Source organism: Chelonoidis abingdonii, chromosome 10 (genome assembly GCF_003597395.2).
Source record: "Chelonoidis abingdonii isolate Lonesome George chromosome 10, CheloAbing_2.0, whole genome shotgun sequence".
In the NCBI taxonomy this organism is placed as follows: Eukaryota; Metazoa; Chordata; order Testudines; family Testudinidae; genus Chelonoidis; species Chelonoidis abingdonii.
In genome coordinates, this window is record NC_133778.1 from 71187889 (window position 1) to 71208004 (window position 20116).

Consider the following 20116-nt stretch of genomic DNA (forward strand, 5'->3'; position numbering starts at 1 on the left):
GTCCCTAGCCTCTGTTCATCAGAGGATGGGGATGGATGGCAGGAGAGAGATCACTTGATCATTGCCTGTTAGCTTCACTCCCTCTGGGGCACCTGGCATTGGCCACTGTCGGTAGACAGATACTGGGCTAGATGGACTTTTGGTCTGACCCGGTACGGCCATTATGATGTTCTTACATTCTCACTATATAATCCAGAAATTCGAAAAGACCACTGCACCTTATTCAGAAACTGCTAGAAGGAGTTATATATAATGGTGATTTTCGTCACGGTTAAACCGAAGCCGACTTGATTCCACAGCAGTTCAAAAAAATCTGTCTCATCAATTCAGGATCACTGGCATACAGGAAGGATTCTTGTTTGCAGTTCTTAGAATGTAAATCCTCTTGGGCAGGGACCATATTATTTTTAAATATCTGAACAAACACCATGCTCTAAAACTGGAAAATAACTTTAACCTCTGCTTTGAAATCTTTCTTTACACAGTCTCACAATCACAATTCAAGATTTCTTTGCTGTTTTAAAAGTATCTCCACAGCTCCAATATACAAAACCTCATAAAACACTACACTCACTCCTTACCTCTTCCTTATGCTTGACTCCTATGTATTTTTGCCAGATCACAGTTATCATCAGGATCATTGCTGCTATTATAACACATTTTAAAAATTAACTCTTTGCTGCCATTCTCTGACATCTCCTTGCGGACATCTAGCTGCTAGATGAAGCTCAACATGGCTAAAATGGAGCTCTTGATCTTCCCCATTAAGCTCTCCCCATTACCTCTTTTCTCAATCACTATGGATACCACCATGCCTCCTGTCACTAAAGCCCATAACTTCAGCATCATCTTCGACTTGGACCTCCCTCTATGTCCTCGTATTCAGGCTGTCTCTAAACCTTGCTGATTCTTTCTATCTAAGATCTGTAAGACATGGCCTTTCCCATTCATCCACAGCTAAAACCATGATCTAGGCTTTCATCGCCTGGTGAAATTACTGCAACATCCTATTCTCTGGCCTTGATAAATGCAATCTTCATATCCACGCAGAATGCTGCTGTAAAGATAATTGTTCTAGCCTGGTGCTTTGACCGTATCACCCCTCTCTTTGCATCACTTAACTTGTTCACTTTTCTTAATTAAATCAAAACTACTTGTCTTCACTTACCCATCCAATCATCTTTCATTCGCTATCAAGACGCTGACTCCCGCCTTTGACTGGCCCATGATGCCAGTGTCCATAGCCCACTTGTTAAATTTTCAAACAAGTATTTTTGTACTTTCTCCTATGCTGCCCCCTGAGAATTGGGAAAAGTCCCCTGTAAACATCTGCAAAACTAACTCATCATCCTCCTCGACAATCCTAGTTCACTGTGATGCCTAGAAAAAGCTTGACGACATTTAGCCTGTTGGTATGCCGAAAACACAATCTATCATGCTGGCAAGTACTGTCTCATTGTTTATTTCTACTCCCCTCATCTGTGTTTGTCAGGCTGTATCCACCTGTTGTCTCATTTATTACTTTGATTGTAAGCTCTTTGGGGCAAGAATTGTCTTTTTGTTCTGTATTTACAACACTCAGCACAAGGAGGACCTGGTCCATGACTAGGGTTCCTAAACATGACAGTAATTCAAATAAAAATGAATAATAATAATAATTGAAAACAATTCAGCCAATGGGGACACTGTCTTGCTTTGTATATTTACAAGGGAAACTTAAAACATAGTTCAGATAGTGTTTTTCAGCAGCTAAACATAAGAGGAAATTTTAATTCTTTTCCCCCAAAGCAGATCTCTCACAGAACAAAATCACATCCTTACTTACATTGCTGCTTGCCAGTCAGTGGCATTTAGACTTGAGGGTGCATTGATCAATTAGTTTACGGCAACTTGCTTGATTATGTACAAGTGTAAATATGTATTTATTTCATTCAAGCTAGACTGAAGAGCTAGGATCCATTTTTGTGGAAAAACTCACACCTTTCTGGTTATTCTCAAATCCCCAATACTAATATCACTATGAAGTCATTGTAATAAAGAACAATATGCTGTGTATAACAAGAGGATAAGTTGGGTCCTGTAAGCCCAAATGAGTCAATGATGGAGGTGTCAGTAAATAGGGCAAGCAGAAACCCTATGCTCAGACACTTGCACCTGGATACAAAACTAAATAAGATCTATTAAACAGTTTGCAGGGGCACTCAATTTTTTTGCACCTTTTGTATTTATTAAAAAAAAACCAAACAATCCAGCTGAGCACTGAACCCTCAACACAATTAGTACTGCAACTGTTCTTTTCAACAGGGATTTTAACACTGGTGCAAACTTAGAAAAAACATTTGAGAGGGAGAGGTTATTCAATTTGCTAGTAATTTTTTGTAGTTCCCTTGCTATTATTGAAATTATGTCTGAAGAACTTCTCCCCTTTTAGCTCAGTTTTAATCCTCCTGTTGGATTGGGGTAGTGTGGTCCAGGAAGTTTGGAATGATGAAGACATCCTAACTTGTCTGCTAATTGCCTTATTTTCCCCGTTAAAAAAAAGAGTTGGGTGAGTATTTTAAGGTCCAATCCCACATGGCCCACCTGATATAAAAGGTAACACTATATACAGCTTGAAAGTTGGGAATGCCACCTTTAAGTAATGTTTAGCAGTTTATCGAGCACAGGAGTTTTATGAAATATTGGATCTTAAGACTACATCTTTCCTCTTATTTTGTCCTTCCTCTATTTCAATTCCACACTGAACTTATAAGTCAATAACTGGTAGAGCTAGAATCAATGCTGTATATCATCTTAAAGCTTGTAATCCCAGCTTTCAAATAGCATAGAGTATTAACTTCTAACTGCAGAAGTTTAGCTGTTCATGCTGGATTTGAAGGGGGAAGAAGAAAGTAATCAGTTTGACCAAACTTTAAAATCACAGGAGTCAGTTTATTTATTCATTTTTTTCTGTATTTTTGTCATTAAACTAACTGTGAATCTTCTCAGAAGTGTCACAAAACATGAACTTCATATTTGTCCCATGGAGCAAAGTCTGAGGGATTATTTTGCTGCCAACATCAGTATTCCATTTCTAAAGTTGAGTGGGGCTACATATGCTGCCTAATAAAAAAAGTAGATAAAATATCAGATTGGGGGTGGGAGGGTGGAGAAAAATGGAGTCAGATATTTTCTCCACTTTACTGTACTAAGCAGTTGCAGCTGTCTTTTAATATATGAAGAGAAGCTGCTGTTGAAATTAATAGCAATAACAGGCACCTCAGATTTTGCTGGGAGTAAAAGTTGACATTTGCCCCTTATTTGGTTCTAAGTTTCACAAAACTGTTTAATTAAGCAAAAATGGAGAAAACATAACAAATAAGGTCATACTCAGTCCTTTAAGGGTCTGTATTTCACCTCTGGTGAACTCAGTATGACTAGTAAAAATGCTCACAAGACCTGTAAACTTTTCACAGCACTGGTCTCAATCCAATGATCAGACAGCAAATTTTTGTTTCCCAGTCCCAGCAGCTCTGTCACTTACAACCATGCAGCAACACACTAACACCATCTTTCATGACCAAGCAAATCTGCTTGTGCTGGATCCTGCAGTTAAGGCCTAAATGTATGTTGCTGAGAAAAGTCTGTTGCTAGGGAAATTATCACCAAGTCACAACATTTCAGCATTTTGACATCACTGCAGGATAAAAGCAGAAGGAAATGCTCGGCTGTGAAGGACAAAAATCCAGAAATATCTGAGATCATTAGCGAACATGACAAGAAAAATTCTGGGGGAAAAGGAGATAGATTTATGTTTCAGGGCAATAATAAAATATGAATGTCACTCTTTAAAGTTGCTTTGCTTGAAACCAGTCTCATTCTACCTCTGCCAGCAAAGGGTACAACATCTGCCAATTGCCCAAAATATCCCAGACTTTTCCATCATTAAAACGCATCACACAAATTAACCAAACATGTCTAGTTCAGGATTGTGGAGGAGTAGAGAGAAGTAGGATTTATTTATATACCTTGCGGAGAAAAACTCCTCATACCACAAAAAGCAAAATAAAGAGATTTGGGTCCTGATTTTCAATATGAGCCTTCCTTTTGAAGGGGCACAATTTAATACCCACAGTGAATTGCAGGCACAAACGCTACCACTGCAGGCAGCAGGTGGTTAAGATATCTACATGGTTGCATTTTGCGTCATCAAAAACTGAAGCCAAATTTGAAAAATCAGGCCCTTTGTATGCAGTTAAAGAATTAAATCATGTTAATGAAAGGGTAAAATGATATCTAGACTTTATGATTTGAGGAGAATAAAGTAAAGCAAACACTATCATTCTTAAATGGTAACATTTTTGGTTTTATGAATTAACAGCTGGTAGAACACCCCCCCAACCCCCTAAAAACTAAAAACAAAAAAACCCACCTTACCACAGGCTGTTAAGAGAGATAGCTGCTTGCCTGGAAAGTCACAGTCCTGACACTGAAATACATCAGCTTGTCATACTTGACAAGAATCATTACCTAATTTTCCTAATTATAACTTTCAGCAGATTACAGTCAGAGTCATCACTGGTTCAGTCCTACACAGATACCTGCTGAACAGGCCTAAGAGGAGGGAATCATCTATCAAAAGTGACAAATCACCCTTGCCCACTTTTTGTGTGTGCGCAAAGGCTACTGTTTGAACTATGTAGTGCCTGAATTGCAGACACATATTTGCAGAAACAGACTATTAGCATTCTTTTAATTTACTCAAAAGCAAAGTTTTGAACTCTACAAAATACTGACTTTTCTATAAAGTTTGTAGTCAATTTTGCAGCAGTTACAGAGGCATTACGCATTTTCTGAAACTAAAACTAGGCTATATATTAAATAAATTAATTTACCATAAAGGCTGAGATTTGCATTATAGGCCTGAATCAGCAAGTTCTTGCTAGAGAAGCTTAAGGCTAGAAAGGGTGCCCCTCTAGTGTTCAAGGGCCTCAACTGCAGTAGCAAAGGCTAGCCCATAGGAGAGAGAATTCTGCATGAGTATTCACACTAGTTTCTCCATCATATTGCTTTTGCTGCATGGACAGGACATATATTAATAGGTCATTATTTACTAAACACTACTTTTACAATGCCAGGAGGGCTTTAAACTTTTCGCTACGGAGAAAAGTGTCATAGCCAAATCTAGCAATAGCTAACAAACAATGGGTCCTCTGCAGGGATCCTATTGGAGTACGACCCTTGATTAGTAGGATTTAGCTCTTTGACTAGTTAGCATTTGGAGTACTGTGGTGGGGGAGCTCAAATGTCTTTTTCCTTTTCCATGTCTGTGGGGGAGCTTTCCTCTTCCTCCTTTCTAGATGTTAAGTGGAATAAGAGGTGGCAAGAGGAGAAACCCAATAAGAACAGCCATACTGGGTCAGACCAAAGGTCTATCTAGCCCAGTATCCTGTCTTCTGACAGTGGCCGAAGGCAGGTGCCCTAGAGGAAATGAACAGAACAGGTGTTCATCAAGTGATCCATCTCGTCGCCCATTCCCAGTTTCTGGTAAACAGAGGCTAGGGACACCATCCCTGACTATCCTGGCTAATAGCTATTGGTGGACCTATCCTCCACGAACTTATCTAGTTCTTGTTTGAACCTACAGTTTGTTATTTATTAGTTATACACGTTGTTGTTGTACAGTACAAGAAGATGACAGTCTCTGCCCCAAAAGGGCTTATTACAGTTTTGGGTCCCAATCCCTGCAATAACCTCTGTGCAGACAGACTCCTGCATCCGTTCAGTATTCATTGCAGAATCAGGGCCTTGACAGTGGATGGAAAGACGACAGAACTGTACCGGGAAATCCAGAGATGAGTGTAATGTAGTGGTTTTCTATTTTTTATTAACTTAAATTATCAAGAGCCACAAGGAAGGTAAAAGTTTTTGCTTTTTTTTTTAAACAAAGTTTGGATGGAAAGAGTCTGGTAGCTTGGTTTGGGAAGGGCATTTTCACTCATAAATCCACATCTTCTCAGATGGTTGGTGGGGAGTGTCACTCCACACCCATGGTGGTCAGAAGGAGAGATGCTAGGAATACTCTGTGCCCACGTATGTGGGAAGTGTGTTGTATTCTCAGCATCAAATACTCAGTGGATCAGATTGCTAGACAGGTGTTGGCAGGAAACAGACACTGATGTTCTTTGTTGCTTTTCAGAGGTGCTAAACTGGTTCTTCCCAAAATCGGGCAACCTCCTTCTCAGAAGGCTACCCTGAAAAGGAGCGGATGGGAAGCATTCTCAGACATAACAATATGACTTCTTAAACTTGATGAGCGAGCAAATGGCATTTTCAACCCATGTAGTCCAGTAACATGAAATATACAAATTACAAAAAGAAACAATACATCATCCATCTTGGAGAGTCATATCTGCCATTTCAAATATTTCACTAATGACCAAAAATAAATTCAGTTTATAGTCTTAAAAACCTAAGTGATCATTACAGGTGAAGAAAAATGAAGAACTGAAGGAGAGATCATTATTCCTACCTTGCCATTGCTATGCCAACAACACAGCCTCCAACTATGGACCAAAAACCAATCCAGCCCGCATCCACCTGATGGGAAACAACATGGGGAAATGAAAGTGTTAAGGCTGAGAAAACAAGATGCTATTTTGAAAAAAAGAGGTGGGGGGGGGGAGTAGAAGAGGGGGGAACTGAAAAACCCTAGCAAAAAAACTGATGGACTTTTCTAAGAAATTCAAAGGGAATATAATTTAGTTAAAAGGATATGATCAAATAGTCTATGCCCCGAATGTGACCTCTCTTTATATTGGAATCTGCTGGGGAATGTCATCTGGATTTGTATGAGACCCTATTAGAGGCTTAAAAATAAAAATCTCTCTCTACTGATTTTGTCCTTTCAATTTGGCAAGCATTGATTTTCTTTTCCTTCGTTATTTGTGAAGGTACAGCAGCCAACACTGCTCCCTTTTATTTATTTGCCTCTTTATTAACACCAGTAGGTGCGTACAGCTCTGAAGATATGAACTGCCACTGTAGGATCAGCAGGGGGAGCCACGATAACTTTTGGTATGTCAATGCTAAAAGTTTGTTTTGTTTTACGTTTCAGTAGTGAAGTGGCACGTATATATTGATACTTCCAGAGAAAAACTAAGGTAAGGAATATGTACATCAGCTCAAACACCATTACAAATCTAACAAAATACCTATGAAATAGAGCAGCTGCTGCATGTAAATACTTACTTGGCTGACGTGAACTGGTGTTAATATCAAGTCCAGAACACCAGACCAGCCAGAGAAAACACCCAACGGTATAGCATAGGCTAACGCAATCATCAAAAACCGGAAATTGCTGTGAAGACAACATATATGCAGTTAGCTGCTGTTTCTATTAGAAACGGCTCAGATTAACTTCAAGAGAATCTATATTCCTCCCATTAAGAAGAAAAGTAGAAATCTAAAGAGTGAGTCAGGAAAATCAAGTATAGTATTTGGCTATTTCACTGAAATTCCAAGCGCTGAGAAGTTACTGCCTGGCACCATGTTATTAAAGAAAAAGCATTTACTATATGCGTATCAATGGCACCGTCTTGATTTCTGGAACACGCTAGGCTCTCAGACTTTCCTAGTCTTCAAAAGAAATTCAGTTTGTTATGCTATTTTATTACATTGACAGTCTATGCACTGTTAACATATTAAAAACCAATTAAGTATAAATTCATTGTGACAAAAGCATATTTCATATATAAATTCAGAGATTCATATTCTTCAAGCTACTCTTGGTGATTATTTTCTTTGAGAAAGGGAAATTTACTGCATTCTCTCCTTGCCCTACCAGCTTGTCACTTGCACTACACATCACAAATTTATTTTCTTAAAACTTATATTCTACTTAAACAAAAACATAAAAATATTATAATCTGACTCTTTGGAACACTCATGCAGAACATAAACAACAATTTATAATTATATTAGAACTTTTATGCAAGGATCTCAAAGCACTCCGGCAAACAAACCTCACTGTGAACTAGATTAAATATTTTTCCATGTTTCCTTAATAAAAAAGCCCAAGCTAAACTCATAAAATATACACATGTAAAAGAAAACTCTGCACATAATTTTGAAGCAGAAACTGGTTGTGTGTATAATTAGCCATTTTTGCACATGTAAATACATATTTTAAACTAATTGCCTTATTTTCCTTCTGCGCACGTATTGTGTTGGCACAATTTAGGTACTGTTATTTGAAAATATGCCTTCAGTGATTTTTCCCCCAAGATGACAGTGAGTTCGCAGCAGAAAGAGGAACAGAACCCAAGAATCCTAGCTAAGCAGAAGAACACCTTTTCTCCAATGAATGTATTTGGAATACAGTCCTGTCATTTGAAATCTCCACTTGTTTAAATGTTGCTGTTCCCATTTTCTGTAGAAGCATCACAGAAAAGTACAGTGAGAAAGTCAATATTGTAAGCAATAAACTTTTCAGAACTTCCTCATATGTTCCTCATATTCACTAAGAACAAATGCAAAGTACTCCACTTAGGAAGGAACAATCAGTTGCACACATATAAAATGGGAAATGACTGCCTAAGAAGGAGTACTGTGGAAAGGGATCTGGGGGTCATAGTGGATCACAAGCTAAATATGAGTCAACAGTGTAACACTGTTGCAAAAGAAGCAAATATCACTCTGGCACGTATTACCAGGAGTGTTGTAAGCAATACAGGAGAAGTAATTCTTCCACTCTACTCTGCGCTGATTAGCTCTCAACTGGAGTATTACGTCCAGTTCTGGGTGCCACATTTCATGAAAGATGGGGACAAATCGGAGAAAGTCCAGAGAAGAGCAAAAAATATGATCAGAGGTCTAGAAAACATGACCTATAAGCGAAGATTGAAAAAATTGGGTTTGTTTAGTCTGGAGAAAAGACGACTGAGAGGGGACATGATAACAGTTTCCAAGTACATAAAAGGTTGTTACAAGGAGAAAGGAGAAGAATTGCTCTCCTTAACCTCTGAGGATAGGACAAGAAGCAACGGGCTTAAATTGCAGCAAGGGAGATTTAGGTTGGACATTAGGAAAAACTTCCTGTCTGGGTGGTTAAGCACTGGAATAAATTGCCTAGGGAGGTTGTGGAATCTCCATCATTGGAGATTTTTAAGAGCAGGTTAGACAAACATCTATCAGGGATGGTCTAGATAATACTTAGTCCTGCCACGAGTGCAGAAGACTGGACTAGATGGTCTCTCAAGGTCTCTTCCAATCCTACGATTCTAACACAGTGTTTGTGACCTATTCACATTGGGTGTGTGGGGGAGACAAACGGAGTTACAGTTAACAAGATACTCTAAACCAGCCAGTGGAAGAGAGTAACTGTAAGAAGCATTCATGGTAGTCTTGAAAGAGATTGGGTATTTATGTGGATTCAAGTCAATGCCATTTGAATTCTGAATTCAACTTCCCAGGAAGATAACAGTAAGAAGAATGCTGAAATTTCAGGCAAGAATGAGAACCAACAATGTGCAAACTTAGAACCCAGAATCACTGCCTCAGGGAGACAAAATGACTGTCAACATTATGGGTGAAACAGGACTCCAGTTCAAATACCTTATACTCTGAATACATTTACACATACTATTCAGCTAATAGTACTTAATATCTTTTTCTTTCTTTGGGGATGAGGGAGAGGGGAACAGTAGCAAGAGTGGAAAACATCAGCAATTTAAACCATAAAAAGCGGTGGAGAGAGAGAGACAAACACACACACAAGTCTAAGAATCTCTTCTAAACAAATCAGGATTTTTTTCAGTTAAAGCGATTCACCTTCACTGTTCATTGAATGTGAAACAATCAAAGGTCTGTCATCATCTGCACCCTACAAAGTTAAACAGGAGTTGACAAGACGAGTCCTGAAACAATCACCTAAGCAACAGCATTACTGTAACTGACAGCACACACAAAACCTCTGCTGAGAGGCAGCTTGAAGACAGAAAATGGTGCCTTTACATTCAGCAATCCTAGTATTTCTAACTACCATTTGGACAGTGTTTATTTTACCGCTTACTTTTAGGGCTCTGTCCAAGTTGGGTTACCCAAAGGATGTTCATGTAACCACAAAAAGGCCTCCCTCAAAACAGGTTCCATAGGACTGAAATTGATCAGCACCAGTTCCCTAGACATGAAGGAGCAATTTGCTACTTCACACAACTATTGAAGCTGAGAAAAAGATCTTAGAACATTCCCTGAAATGTTCAGAATTTCAGAGATCACATTTGTTTTATTCCATGAGAAGATCTGAAGAACATAGTCAACATTTACCTGGAGCCCTTTTTCTTTCACACAGCCTCTTCTCGAGCAAAGCAACTACATTACCTAAACATGGCCATCTCCCAATACCACCTGTCAATTTTCTTTTAATAAAACAGTGCAAAGAAAGCCTGAACATAGGAGTAAGGTTATTTCTTGTTCTCATTACAATTTTAAAGATGCATTTATAGTGTTCTCTACCATCATTTGTCTGTCATCTACTAGGCCCACTCTCTCCTCCTTGACTCTGGTCTACCTTGTGCAATCTTAGAGTCTAAGAGGGCAGATTGCCTTTTGTACTCAGTGCTGCTATTTTCCAAAATTATTTAACATTTCACATTTGGAAGGAATGTCAATGTTTGCAGAATAAAACACAATGGGAAACGTTCTACCTGTTTGGGCACTTTCTAAAGAAGAGACCGAACTTGTTCCAAAATACTGTGTCTCAAATAGTCACAAATTCTGGGTACATGATTGCATATCTAGTCTTCCTTCTAGACTGAAAAGAGACACTAAGAGCGGAGGTTAAGTTTTAACCTATCTTGATGGTGGTCTCATCTGGATCATCTTGCCTTTTCTAGACACTTGGCTATGAATCAGCTCCTTGGCTGTGGTATTTTGCCAATGGATTCTGGCCATAAGCTGCTATATTCAGCTCATGTCTGTGTAAGGGGCTCCCCTGGTGAAAGTCACCTATGTCACCCCCTGTACCAGCATTAGGGACTTGAGGAGAGAAAAGGGTGCATAGTTGAAGCAATCTTATGTTATGCCAATCTTAAGCTGTCATTTTGTCTCCTTGGACCTATTAATAGACAATATGAGTCTATGCAAAGGTGAATATAGCCAAGAATCTGGCCACGCGTATTTATCTTTGCAATTACTCCATCCAAAAATTTTACAGAAAAAGCAGGCATGTTGCTGCCTGTCACACTATCAACTACTGCACCCACACTATTTCCCATCATAATATATATGTGCCTATGACATAGGAAAGTTAGCATCAACCTTTTTTTATTAAAACATTCTGCTGGAATATGGATCAGCTTTAAAAAACAAGAACAAAAACAAACTATTGCACACTACTAGACTCCATAAGGCAAGACTGTTCAGATGGGAGCCCGGTCAAAGTCAATCAGCTTCCTGGCAATAACCTTGACAATGTCTATTTAGCACCAGCCTTATTCTGTGGCCTCCTTTCTGGATGGAGATGTCATGTGAAACTATGATTTCTAGTTCATAAAGGAGCAATAGAGACAGAGTCCTTAGTTTTATGAGCTTTAGAATAGTTTATGCAGGTTCTTCAAAATATTAAATGTATATAATTGGCAAATACTGTCAAACTATTTTAAAACTAAATCTGTTATTGTTAATTTGAAACAAATATTTTAAATTATTTGCAAGTATTGGGATTTTTTTTTCTACTGAAACATTAGACATGCTGTATGTCCTGTTTCAATGTAAAAAAAAACAAAAACATTGCTAAACTAAGGAGCTAAGAAAGGGTATTTTTTCCAGTCTTGACTAGAGTATTTTTACAAGATTGGTGGCCCATTAAATGAGTTGAGTTGAGCCCCCATATGTGACTATTCAGTTGCCTACAAGCTGATGTTGTGAGATGTTGTGAGAACACTTGAAGATCACCTTGTCTTCATAAAAGAGTCAGCAAGAAACTCAATTATTAGTGAGAGCTGAAGGGAGCAGATAGGCTCCTGGCGGAGTCCTCATGTCAGGGGAAAGAACCCAGATCATATGTGACTCCCAGGTAAATGGTCTGTGGCGTGTAATCCTGCAGACAGCAGACTGCAAAGGAGAAAGAAGCAGAGAGGCTCACCTTGATTCCAAGAAGGTGGGCTGCAAGAATTACACAGGTTCCTGAAGAAGGTAAAGGACATAATTGAGGTGTTGAACTTATGTTAAACATAAGAAATAAAACTGAAGCCCTGAAAAAAAAGATACAAACTCATGGCTGAAGTGTTTTTTGGTGTATGGACTTGTGAGTTAGCCCACAGGCTAACATATATCAAATACAGATTTGCACATCAGCAACATATGAAGGCAATCTCAAAAAAGAGACACTAACTCTGTAATCCAGGGAGTCAGAATTCTCCAAGGTTCATCAACTGAGTATCCCTACTCAGCTCTGTCAGAAGAAATAGTCCCTGTCTCAAAGACTGCAAAACGTAGATTAGACAGATAACATGGTCTGATGTCTAACACCACCGATGATGGCTCTCTCTCTCAGCACAGCAGATTCCATTCTTTTATAAATCCTTCCTCTTTGATGGATTATTGCTGAACGGCTCCCCAAGACAAGTGTGTTTTGAATGATGAGATGGCAATTGTTTGGTGTACAAAGGAAGAGAGAGAATGCCTTGTGGAAGGGACAACATGGAAGAATGCATAAGAGGAAGAAGATGCAACGTTTACTTAATAGCAATAGACAATCCTCACTTGACAGCAATGTGTTAAAACAGAAATAAGTTCACTATTTAACTGCAAGATATATTTATTAAGAAAAGTTTAGTGAGCTGGTAATTCAGAGTTTTGCAGCTCACTAACTGATACTACAAGTCAGATCCAATGTTTACTGTACTGTGTACAACCAATTAGTTACAAGGCTCCCAAATGGAATACTGTCAACAGAAATTTTATATTTCACCTGCAGAATCAGCTGTTGTTTGGGTTTTTACTTGACAGTAACATTTTTACAACTCATCCCTCAGGCAGGATCTCTTCCCACAGCAGTTTAGGCTCATAACGCAGCATTAATAAGTGTGCTCAGTGCCTTCAAGGGAATTGCTATTTTTTAATACCTCAAGTAGGTCATGTTACAGATTAACTGACGAATTCTGTTCTCATTTTCCCCTTCCTCACCAACCTTCTCCAGAAAGGACACACTTTGGTGATTATAATGCCTTGCACCTTCTGGTAACAGAGTATGTCTACACTGAAATTAACCTGCAGCTGGCCTGGGTCAGCTGACTCGGGCTGGTAGGGCTCAGGCTAAAGGGCTGTTTAACTGCAGTGTAGACATTTGGGCTCAGGCTGGAGCCCAGACTCTAGGACCCTGTGAGGTGGAAGGGTTCCAGAGCCCAGACTCCAGCCTGAGCCCAAATGTCTAGACTGCAATTCAACAGCCCCTTAGCCTGAGCCTCATGAGCCCAAGTTAGCTGACACAGGCCAGCCATGGGTGTCTAATTGCAATTTGGACATAGCCTTAGCCAGGTTCCAAATAGCAGAAATTGAGTGTTTCTGATTGGAAATGATTTCCCTAAGAACAACAAGAAGAGAGGAATAATTTTTGCAGGCTTTAAATGCAAGTAAAGAAAGCATAGAGTGCATGACAAGTATGATTTTATTGCTCTCTAATAATTGGTTAGTTAAAAAAGCTTCACAAATATTCCATCTTAAATGGTCCCTTTTACACATTGATTCTATTCCTGCTACTGACAGCATGGTGGTAGACTGCTGCACATGAATAGAGCTCCATTGAAGTCATCTGGACTGTACATGGGCATAACAGTTCACCTTTGTGCTATCAGTTACAGAAGCCAGGCCTTTAATATTACTTACTATTTGTATTACAGCAGTGCCGAGAGGACCCATCTCATATCAGGATGCCATTGCGTTAGGTGCTACATGAGCACATAGAAAGAAATAGTCCCTGACCTGAAGAGCTTTCAGTTTAAATACACAAGACCGAACAAGGGTGGGAGAAAGGAAGCAGCATTAGGACATTTTCTTCATAACAAAGTTACAAAAACACCAAAAATGTTTAATCTGAGACCTTGCCCAGCAATATGACTTATTTTCCATTCCTCCATTTTGCATTTTAACACCATATGCAATTAACTGGACTCAATATGAGAAATTCTGCCTTAGATGCATTTGTGTACTTCCTTCATCATAGCAAGGGCTGTGGGACTCACATCTGAATGGGGAACTGGACCCCAAGTTATTCCAACATAATGGGCAATGTTGGCAGCTTAAGAGCACTGAAAATGAAGAAAACAATTTAATGCTCAGTTATTCACAATGTTAAATTACCTCAGCACTTTACAGTACACATCCCTGTAATTGTCTTGTATTTATTGTAACAAAAATATTTAGAGGCTGTGATGTTGATGCTGAGTGACTCTGACATGTGGTTTGCAATATTTTTGAAAATAGTTAATAATTAACGACTCCACTTTTTAACATCTAGTGTTCTTTCATGTCTATGTATTAATATTTAATTTGATTACAAAGCACTACAAATTAACTTGTTTGTTCTTCAGTGAAAAGATTAAAGCACATGTTCAGTTGTTTTGCTTTTTAAATGTAGGTATAAAAAAAGCTGAATTGGCTTTGAACTGTAAACCCAAGCTGTCCCCAGGGGAACCTACCTTAATAGCCTACAAAAACTTCTCCTATAGCTGAGCCGCTGACTAGCTGCCGCCACACTGGGAGGAAATGGAGGGCGTGATGGGAAGTAGGCTAGTGCTGCAGAAAATATCAGGGAGACCATTCCAAATTCTAAGAGACAATTAAGAAAAACCACAGTAAGAGAGAAGTTTAACATTGTGATGGATTTTAACAGTGAGAGCTTATTTTAATACAATGAAGTTATTATCTAGCCTATTTCATACAAATATTGTACGCAAATGCTTTACAAACTTCAACAACAGAACTATAGATCTAAAACAATAAGAAGAGGAATTAAGGGAATATATTTTTAAGCAAGATTGGAAGTCAATTAGATATAGGCAGGTCATTGGCAATGGCATGAGCTGCAAAGATAAAGGCTTTTGCATCAACAGTTATAACACTACCTGAAGAGAAAGAAAGGAGGCCAATGCAGAGACGGACAAGGTCTGTGAGGCAGGCTGGAGCAGGTCTGCTTGTGGTTTTAAACACAAGGAGGATGATATCAAACTGGACCCAAGTGGATAATTCTGAGGGCGTGAGGGCAGTGATGAGGTTACTTTTCATTGTATGAGAAGACAGGTAGCAGTACATGCTAAGAGTTTGGACAGCTGGGAATTGGGGAAGGCCTAGAGCAATGAATTTCAACAGTCACAGCACACAGTGATGAAGACATGAAAAAGAATTAAACAAAGATGGAGTGAAGAGACAGCACACACAGAGTATTACTGTGGTAACAGACAGATTTACAATGTAAGAAGGAAAGTACAGTCAGCCATGCCCCAAGGAAAGAATGAACATAAATGGGAGAGAAATGAAGAAACAAGAGTTGTTTGCAGATGCTGCTTTTGCTCAACAGCAGTGGGTTTGTCTGTCAGAAATTTCAGTGTGGCAATTTGGGCCTGAATCTACATAAGACTCTCAGCAAGTCTCATGATCAGCCTTTTAATCAACCCCCAGCCCATCAACCATTTATAGGCCTTTACCGTTTTCACAGCATTCTCCCTATTCACAGGCTTAACCCTAATATGCTAGTTTTCCTAAACTCTTAAAAACAGGATTCTTTACTACTGTATAGGCAACCCTATAGCTATGGATTATGTCCTCTGAGGAGCAGCTGGGATCTTATTACAAAGAAGTGATTCATCAGTACTACCTGGAAATACTATCTAGAAATTCAGTAGTGCTGGGTACTGGATTGCTTTAGTTTCCTCCTCTCTAAATACTATTTTTTTTTTTTAAATAAAGTCAATACAGAGAGAGAAGGCACTTTGCCAACTACTCTGCCAAATGAGGAGAAAATAATTCATGAAATAGAAAAGTAAATGATAGAATCTGAATGGACCAGGTGGGGGAAAAAAAAAAAGAATAACTGTTTCAGTTTGCTCTATGGAAAAAAAATATAAACACACAGGATTTATTTTTAGGACGAATTCATGTAGATTTGACCATTTTGTTCTCCAGCATCAAATACTAAATGACTCACTTTTGACAAAGCTGTGTTTCCTTTTCCTACTGCTGTCTTATCATAGAAGGATTGTCTCTGAGGGTGAAGAATACGTTAGCTCGTCCCACTGTACCCTATAACACCACTGCCTCTAGGCTATACAAATACAGTAAGTTCTATGCTGCTGCACATTATGGCCTCCCATGTAGCTGCTAAGTGTGCTGTGATATTAACAAATATCATTTTTCACAGCAAGGCCCAGGACCCATTAAGCCCTGGACTGGGGGGAGAAGGGGGCACAAAAAGGAAGGCAGCATTAATTTTTTTGTTATTGAGTCTGCCAAAAACCCTACAAATACACCTCTACCCTGATATAACGCTGTCCTCGGGAGTCAAAAAATCTTACCGTGTTATAGGTGAAACCGCATTATATCGAACTTGCTTTGATCTGCCAGTGCATGCAGCCCCCCCCCAGGAGTGCTCCTTTACCGCATTATATCCGAATTCGTGTTATATCGGGTCGCGTTATATCGGGGTAAAGGTGTATAAATTACAATGATTTGGATGTGAATCTGTGCTTATTTAATTGTTTTTCCTAAAGTAAATTAAGTATTTTAGGATAAAAAAGTGTCAGTGCAGCCACCAGTGAGAGTTGGTGGCTGGACTCTGAGGCCACCAAAAATGTTGTGAGAACCGTTGCTCTAGATAAAAGAAGAAAAGCAAGCCTAGGCCAAGTTTACCAGCTTATTATTAGAGATTAACAATAAGAGCAAGACATGGGAAAAGGTCATATGTAAGGGATGTACTGTAAGTGCCAAGGAAACTGCAGCCAGAGACAAGAGCTCTTTAACAGTAACTGACTGCCTTCCTCCTGACAATTCTTTCAGCAACACTGAATGGATCCACCCAAGCACTTGAAACAAGTAGGGAGAACAAGAGCCGTCAACAAACTAATTGTCAGGAAATGCTACACTGAGCATGGAGCTGTATGTCTTTTGCTGAAGAGTGAATCACTAATACCTCATGAAAGCAATCTGAGCACCATGCCACAATGACCTGTACACAGAGGGTCCCCTGTATACACTGCGGCTGTTCCTGAAAAGGGCGATGGATACCAAAACAATGTATACCGGAGAATTTTTCCCCATAAGAAATAATGGAATGGGGGCAGGGGAAATGCATTCACAACTTCACCACACTCGCCTATGACAATGCTTTATTTGCCTAAACGGTGCATCTTTTTACAATGACAGGTTATAGAGTACACATTTTACATACAAAACATTGAATAAAACAATGCAGAACCCTACTAACACCTTTCAAACACAGAGAACATTTTAATACAATAATATAGTATAAAATAGTGTCAATTATGCTAAACTTAGGTAGGGCTGATGGCTGGGTTTTCTTGGGCTGGCTTTTTGGCTGCAGAAATCTTAAAAAGGATTTTATCAACATCTGCTCTCCTGCATGAATCTTTGAACGACAGATCTCCCTGTAGGAAGCCACTGCATCACTGAGAGCCCTGGAGACTTTGGCAGACTGTTCACAGAAAGGATAACCGCTCTGTATGATTTCCGTCATCTCATCCAGCAATCCAAAGAAACGGGAGAGATTCTTTGTCATCAGACTCCTGGCTTCCTTCCCTACATCACTGTTGTCATTGTCCTTGCTTTCTTTGGATATCCATTGTTGGTCCAGCTCGATCAGTTCCTCATTTGTCAGTTGCTCAGTGTGAGACTCCAACAACTCTTGTACATCCTCCTCCTCCACCTCCTCGAAGCCGACATCCTTCACCAACTCAAGAGTAGGAACAGCATCAAATCTTCCCACGATGCGTCAATGTTTTCAACGTCGTTCGAGATGTTGTAAGACTTCCAAAACTCCTTTACACTGGGCTTTTCTTCACCTGCCATCTCCTTAATCAGCACGGAGAACATCCTCCATAGGTAATAAGCCTTGAACGTGGCCAGCAGATGCAAATACAGTATAGTACTGTACTGTACAATAGGGGAAGATGTTCCAATTTACAATGGATATGCGGATCAGAACCAATGTAAATCGGAACACGGGTTCCCCTATTGATGAGCGACAGATATCAGAAACAACAGAGAAGAGGGAAGATAAATACCAGGGACCCCCTGTATGTCATAGTGAAGGGATAGTCCCAGCTCTGCCTGAGAAATGGGCACCTGGCTAATTGAGTAGGCTCTAAATGGGAAAGGGAAAGTTTTATATCCAGAGGTACAAGTTTCTTTGTAGATGGTGAAAGGTATTTCTCCTTTTGAAAAGGCATATCCAGACTTAAAAAGCCCTAATCCTGTACTGAATTGCAATGCAATAAGGAAAGAACTGACAATGTTGTAATAATAAATGCGATGGGTTTAATTTCATGCTCCGGAAAATGAATGGCTAATAGCTCTGGTTAGAGCCCCATGCAGTTTAGGTAATGCAACTTGATTTTGATCTCAACATACCTGCTCTTTCAGTCATGGGGTTCAGAATATGGTATGCAAATATGACAATAGGACACCATGATCATAGAATCACAGAATATCAGGGTTGGAAGGGACCTCGGGATGTCATCTTTCCAACCCCCTGCTCAAAGCAGGACCAATCTCCAACTAAATCATCGCAGCCAGGGCTTTGTCAAGCCTGACCTTAATTCAGCCGAGCTCTTAGTGCAAGGAACACCACTACATTAAACAGAGATAGGGAAGGGAATGGTTCAGAGAAAGATTGTAAAGCAAATCTATGTATACTTACAGCCTTATCCACCATTACACAAAATATGCCTTAGAAAAATAATATGCTTTTGCCATGCCACCAATCCTAGGTTAACAACTCTTGTAGTATATCCAAAATCTCAAAGTGAGAGCTGCATCATGGCCCAATGGCTGTGCCAAAGGAATGGGTGTTAAGAGACCCGAGTTCCATTCTGAGGTGCCCCACTAGCTTGCTATGTGACTTAAGGCAAGTCCCTTAATCTCTCCATTTCCCCATCTGTTAAATGGGAAGAATGATACCTATCACCTTTGTGAAGTGCTTTAAGGTCTGCAGGTAAATACAGCTATATAATTACTAAGTATTATTGTTACACAGTATGGTGGAGATTCACTCCCATATCTGAGCTCCAAGGGTTGCAGGAGAGTTGAGATGCGGCCATCAGGGAGTAAGTTACAGCTCTCGGATTCTGTGGGCTATACTGTCTCATCCCAGTTCCTTTCCTATGTTGTTCAGGGTGATTGTGTCTTGAGCCAGGTCTGACACCTTTAAACTAGCTGACAGTTTCCCCACAACCAGCAGAATTCTCTACTGGACAATTATATCTAGGATCCAGCTTCCATTCACTGTATGAGTGGTGCAAAGGAGCTATACCTCAAAAGAGAATCTCACCCCTGCTGACACACCACTAACGCAGCAGGTGAAGTCAGACAGAAAAATCCAGTTGTGTGTTTAAAAGTCTGCTGAATAAAGTAAAAAAAAAAAAAATAAAAAATAAAAAAAAAAAACTTACAGCACCCTTACGAAATGTTGCTCCCCTGAAAATTTAAAAGATGCAACACACTGTTTCTGCACCCACGACAATACCACCCACAAGTCTCAAGGAGGAATTCTCCTAAAAACTTCTTCCATTTCAGGAATGCAGAAAATCTGTGCTACCTACCATTAAGTTCTCCATCAACATTACCACTATAAAGCTGCACTGAGCCATGAGGCCAGCAAAAGGGACATCAGTTTTCCCTTGCACTCCTTTCTCATGAACCATTACTTTGATCTGCCATGGAACCTTTCGGATGCAACGTCTTATCTGCCTTTTAAAGAGGCTGTAGCCCAAAATTGTACTTCCCTTCAGTTTCAATACATCTGGCTCCAGAAAAAAGTGAGTCACTCAAAAAGAAAAGAACAGCTACTAACCTTTCCGTAACTGTTGTTCATTGAGATGTGTTGCTTGTGTCCATTCCATGTTGG

General features: G+C 39.6%; 1 protein-coding gene across 1 annotated transcript in view; it reads right to left on the reverse strand.

Moving 5' to 3' along the window:
* SLC49A4 (solute carrier family 49 member 4) overlaps positions 1-20116 on the reverse strand; it is a 135495-nt gene that overhangs the window by 39380 nt on the left and 75999 nt on the right. Inside the window, 4 exon segments of the mRNA XM_032763652.2 lie at positions 6512-6579; positions 7231-7339; positions 14679-14808; positions 16512-16523. Coding sequence (XP_032619543.1) covers positions 6512-6579; positions 7231-7339; positions 14679-14808; positions 16512-16523 — 319 coding nt within the window.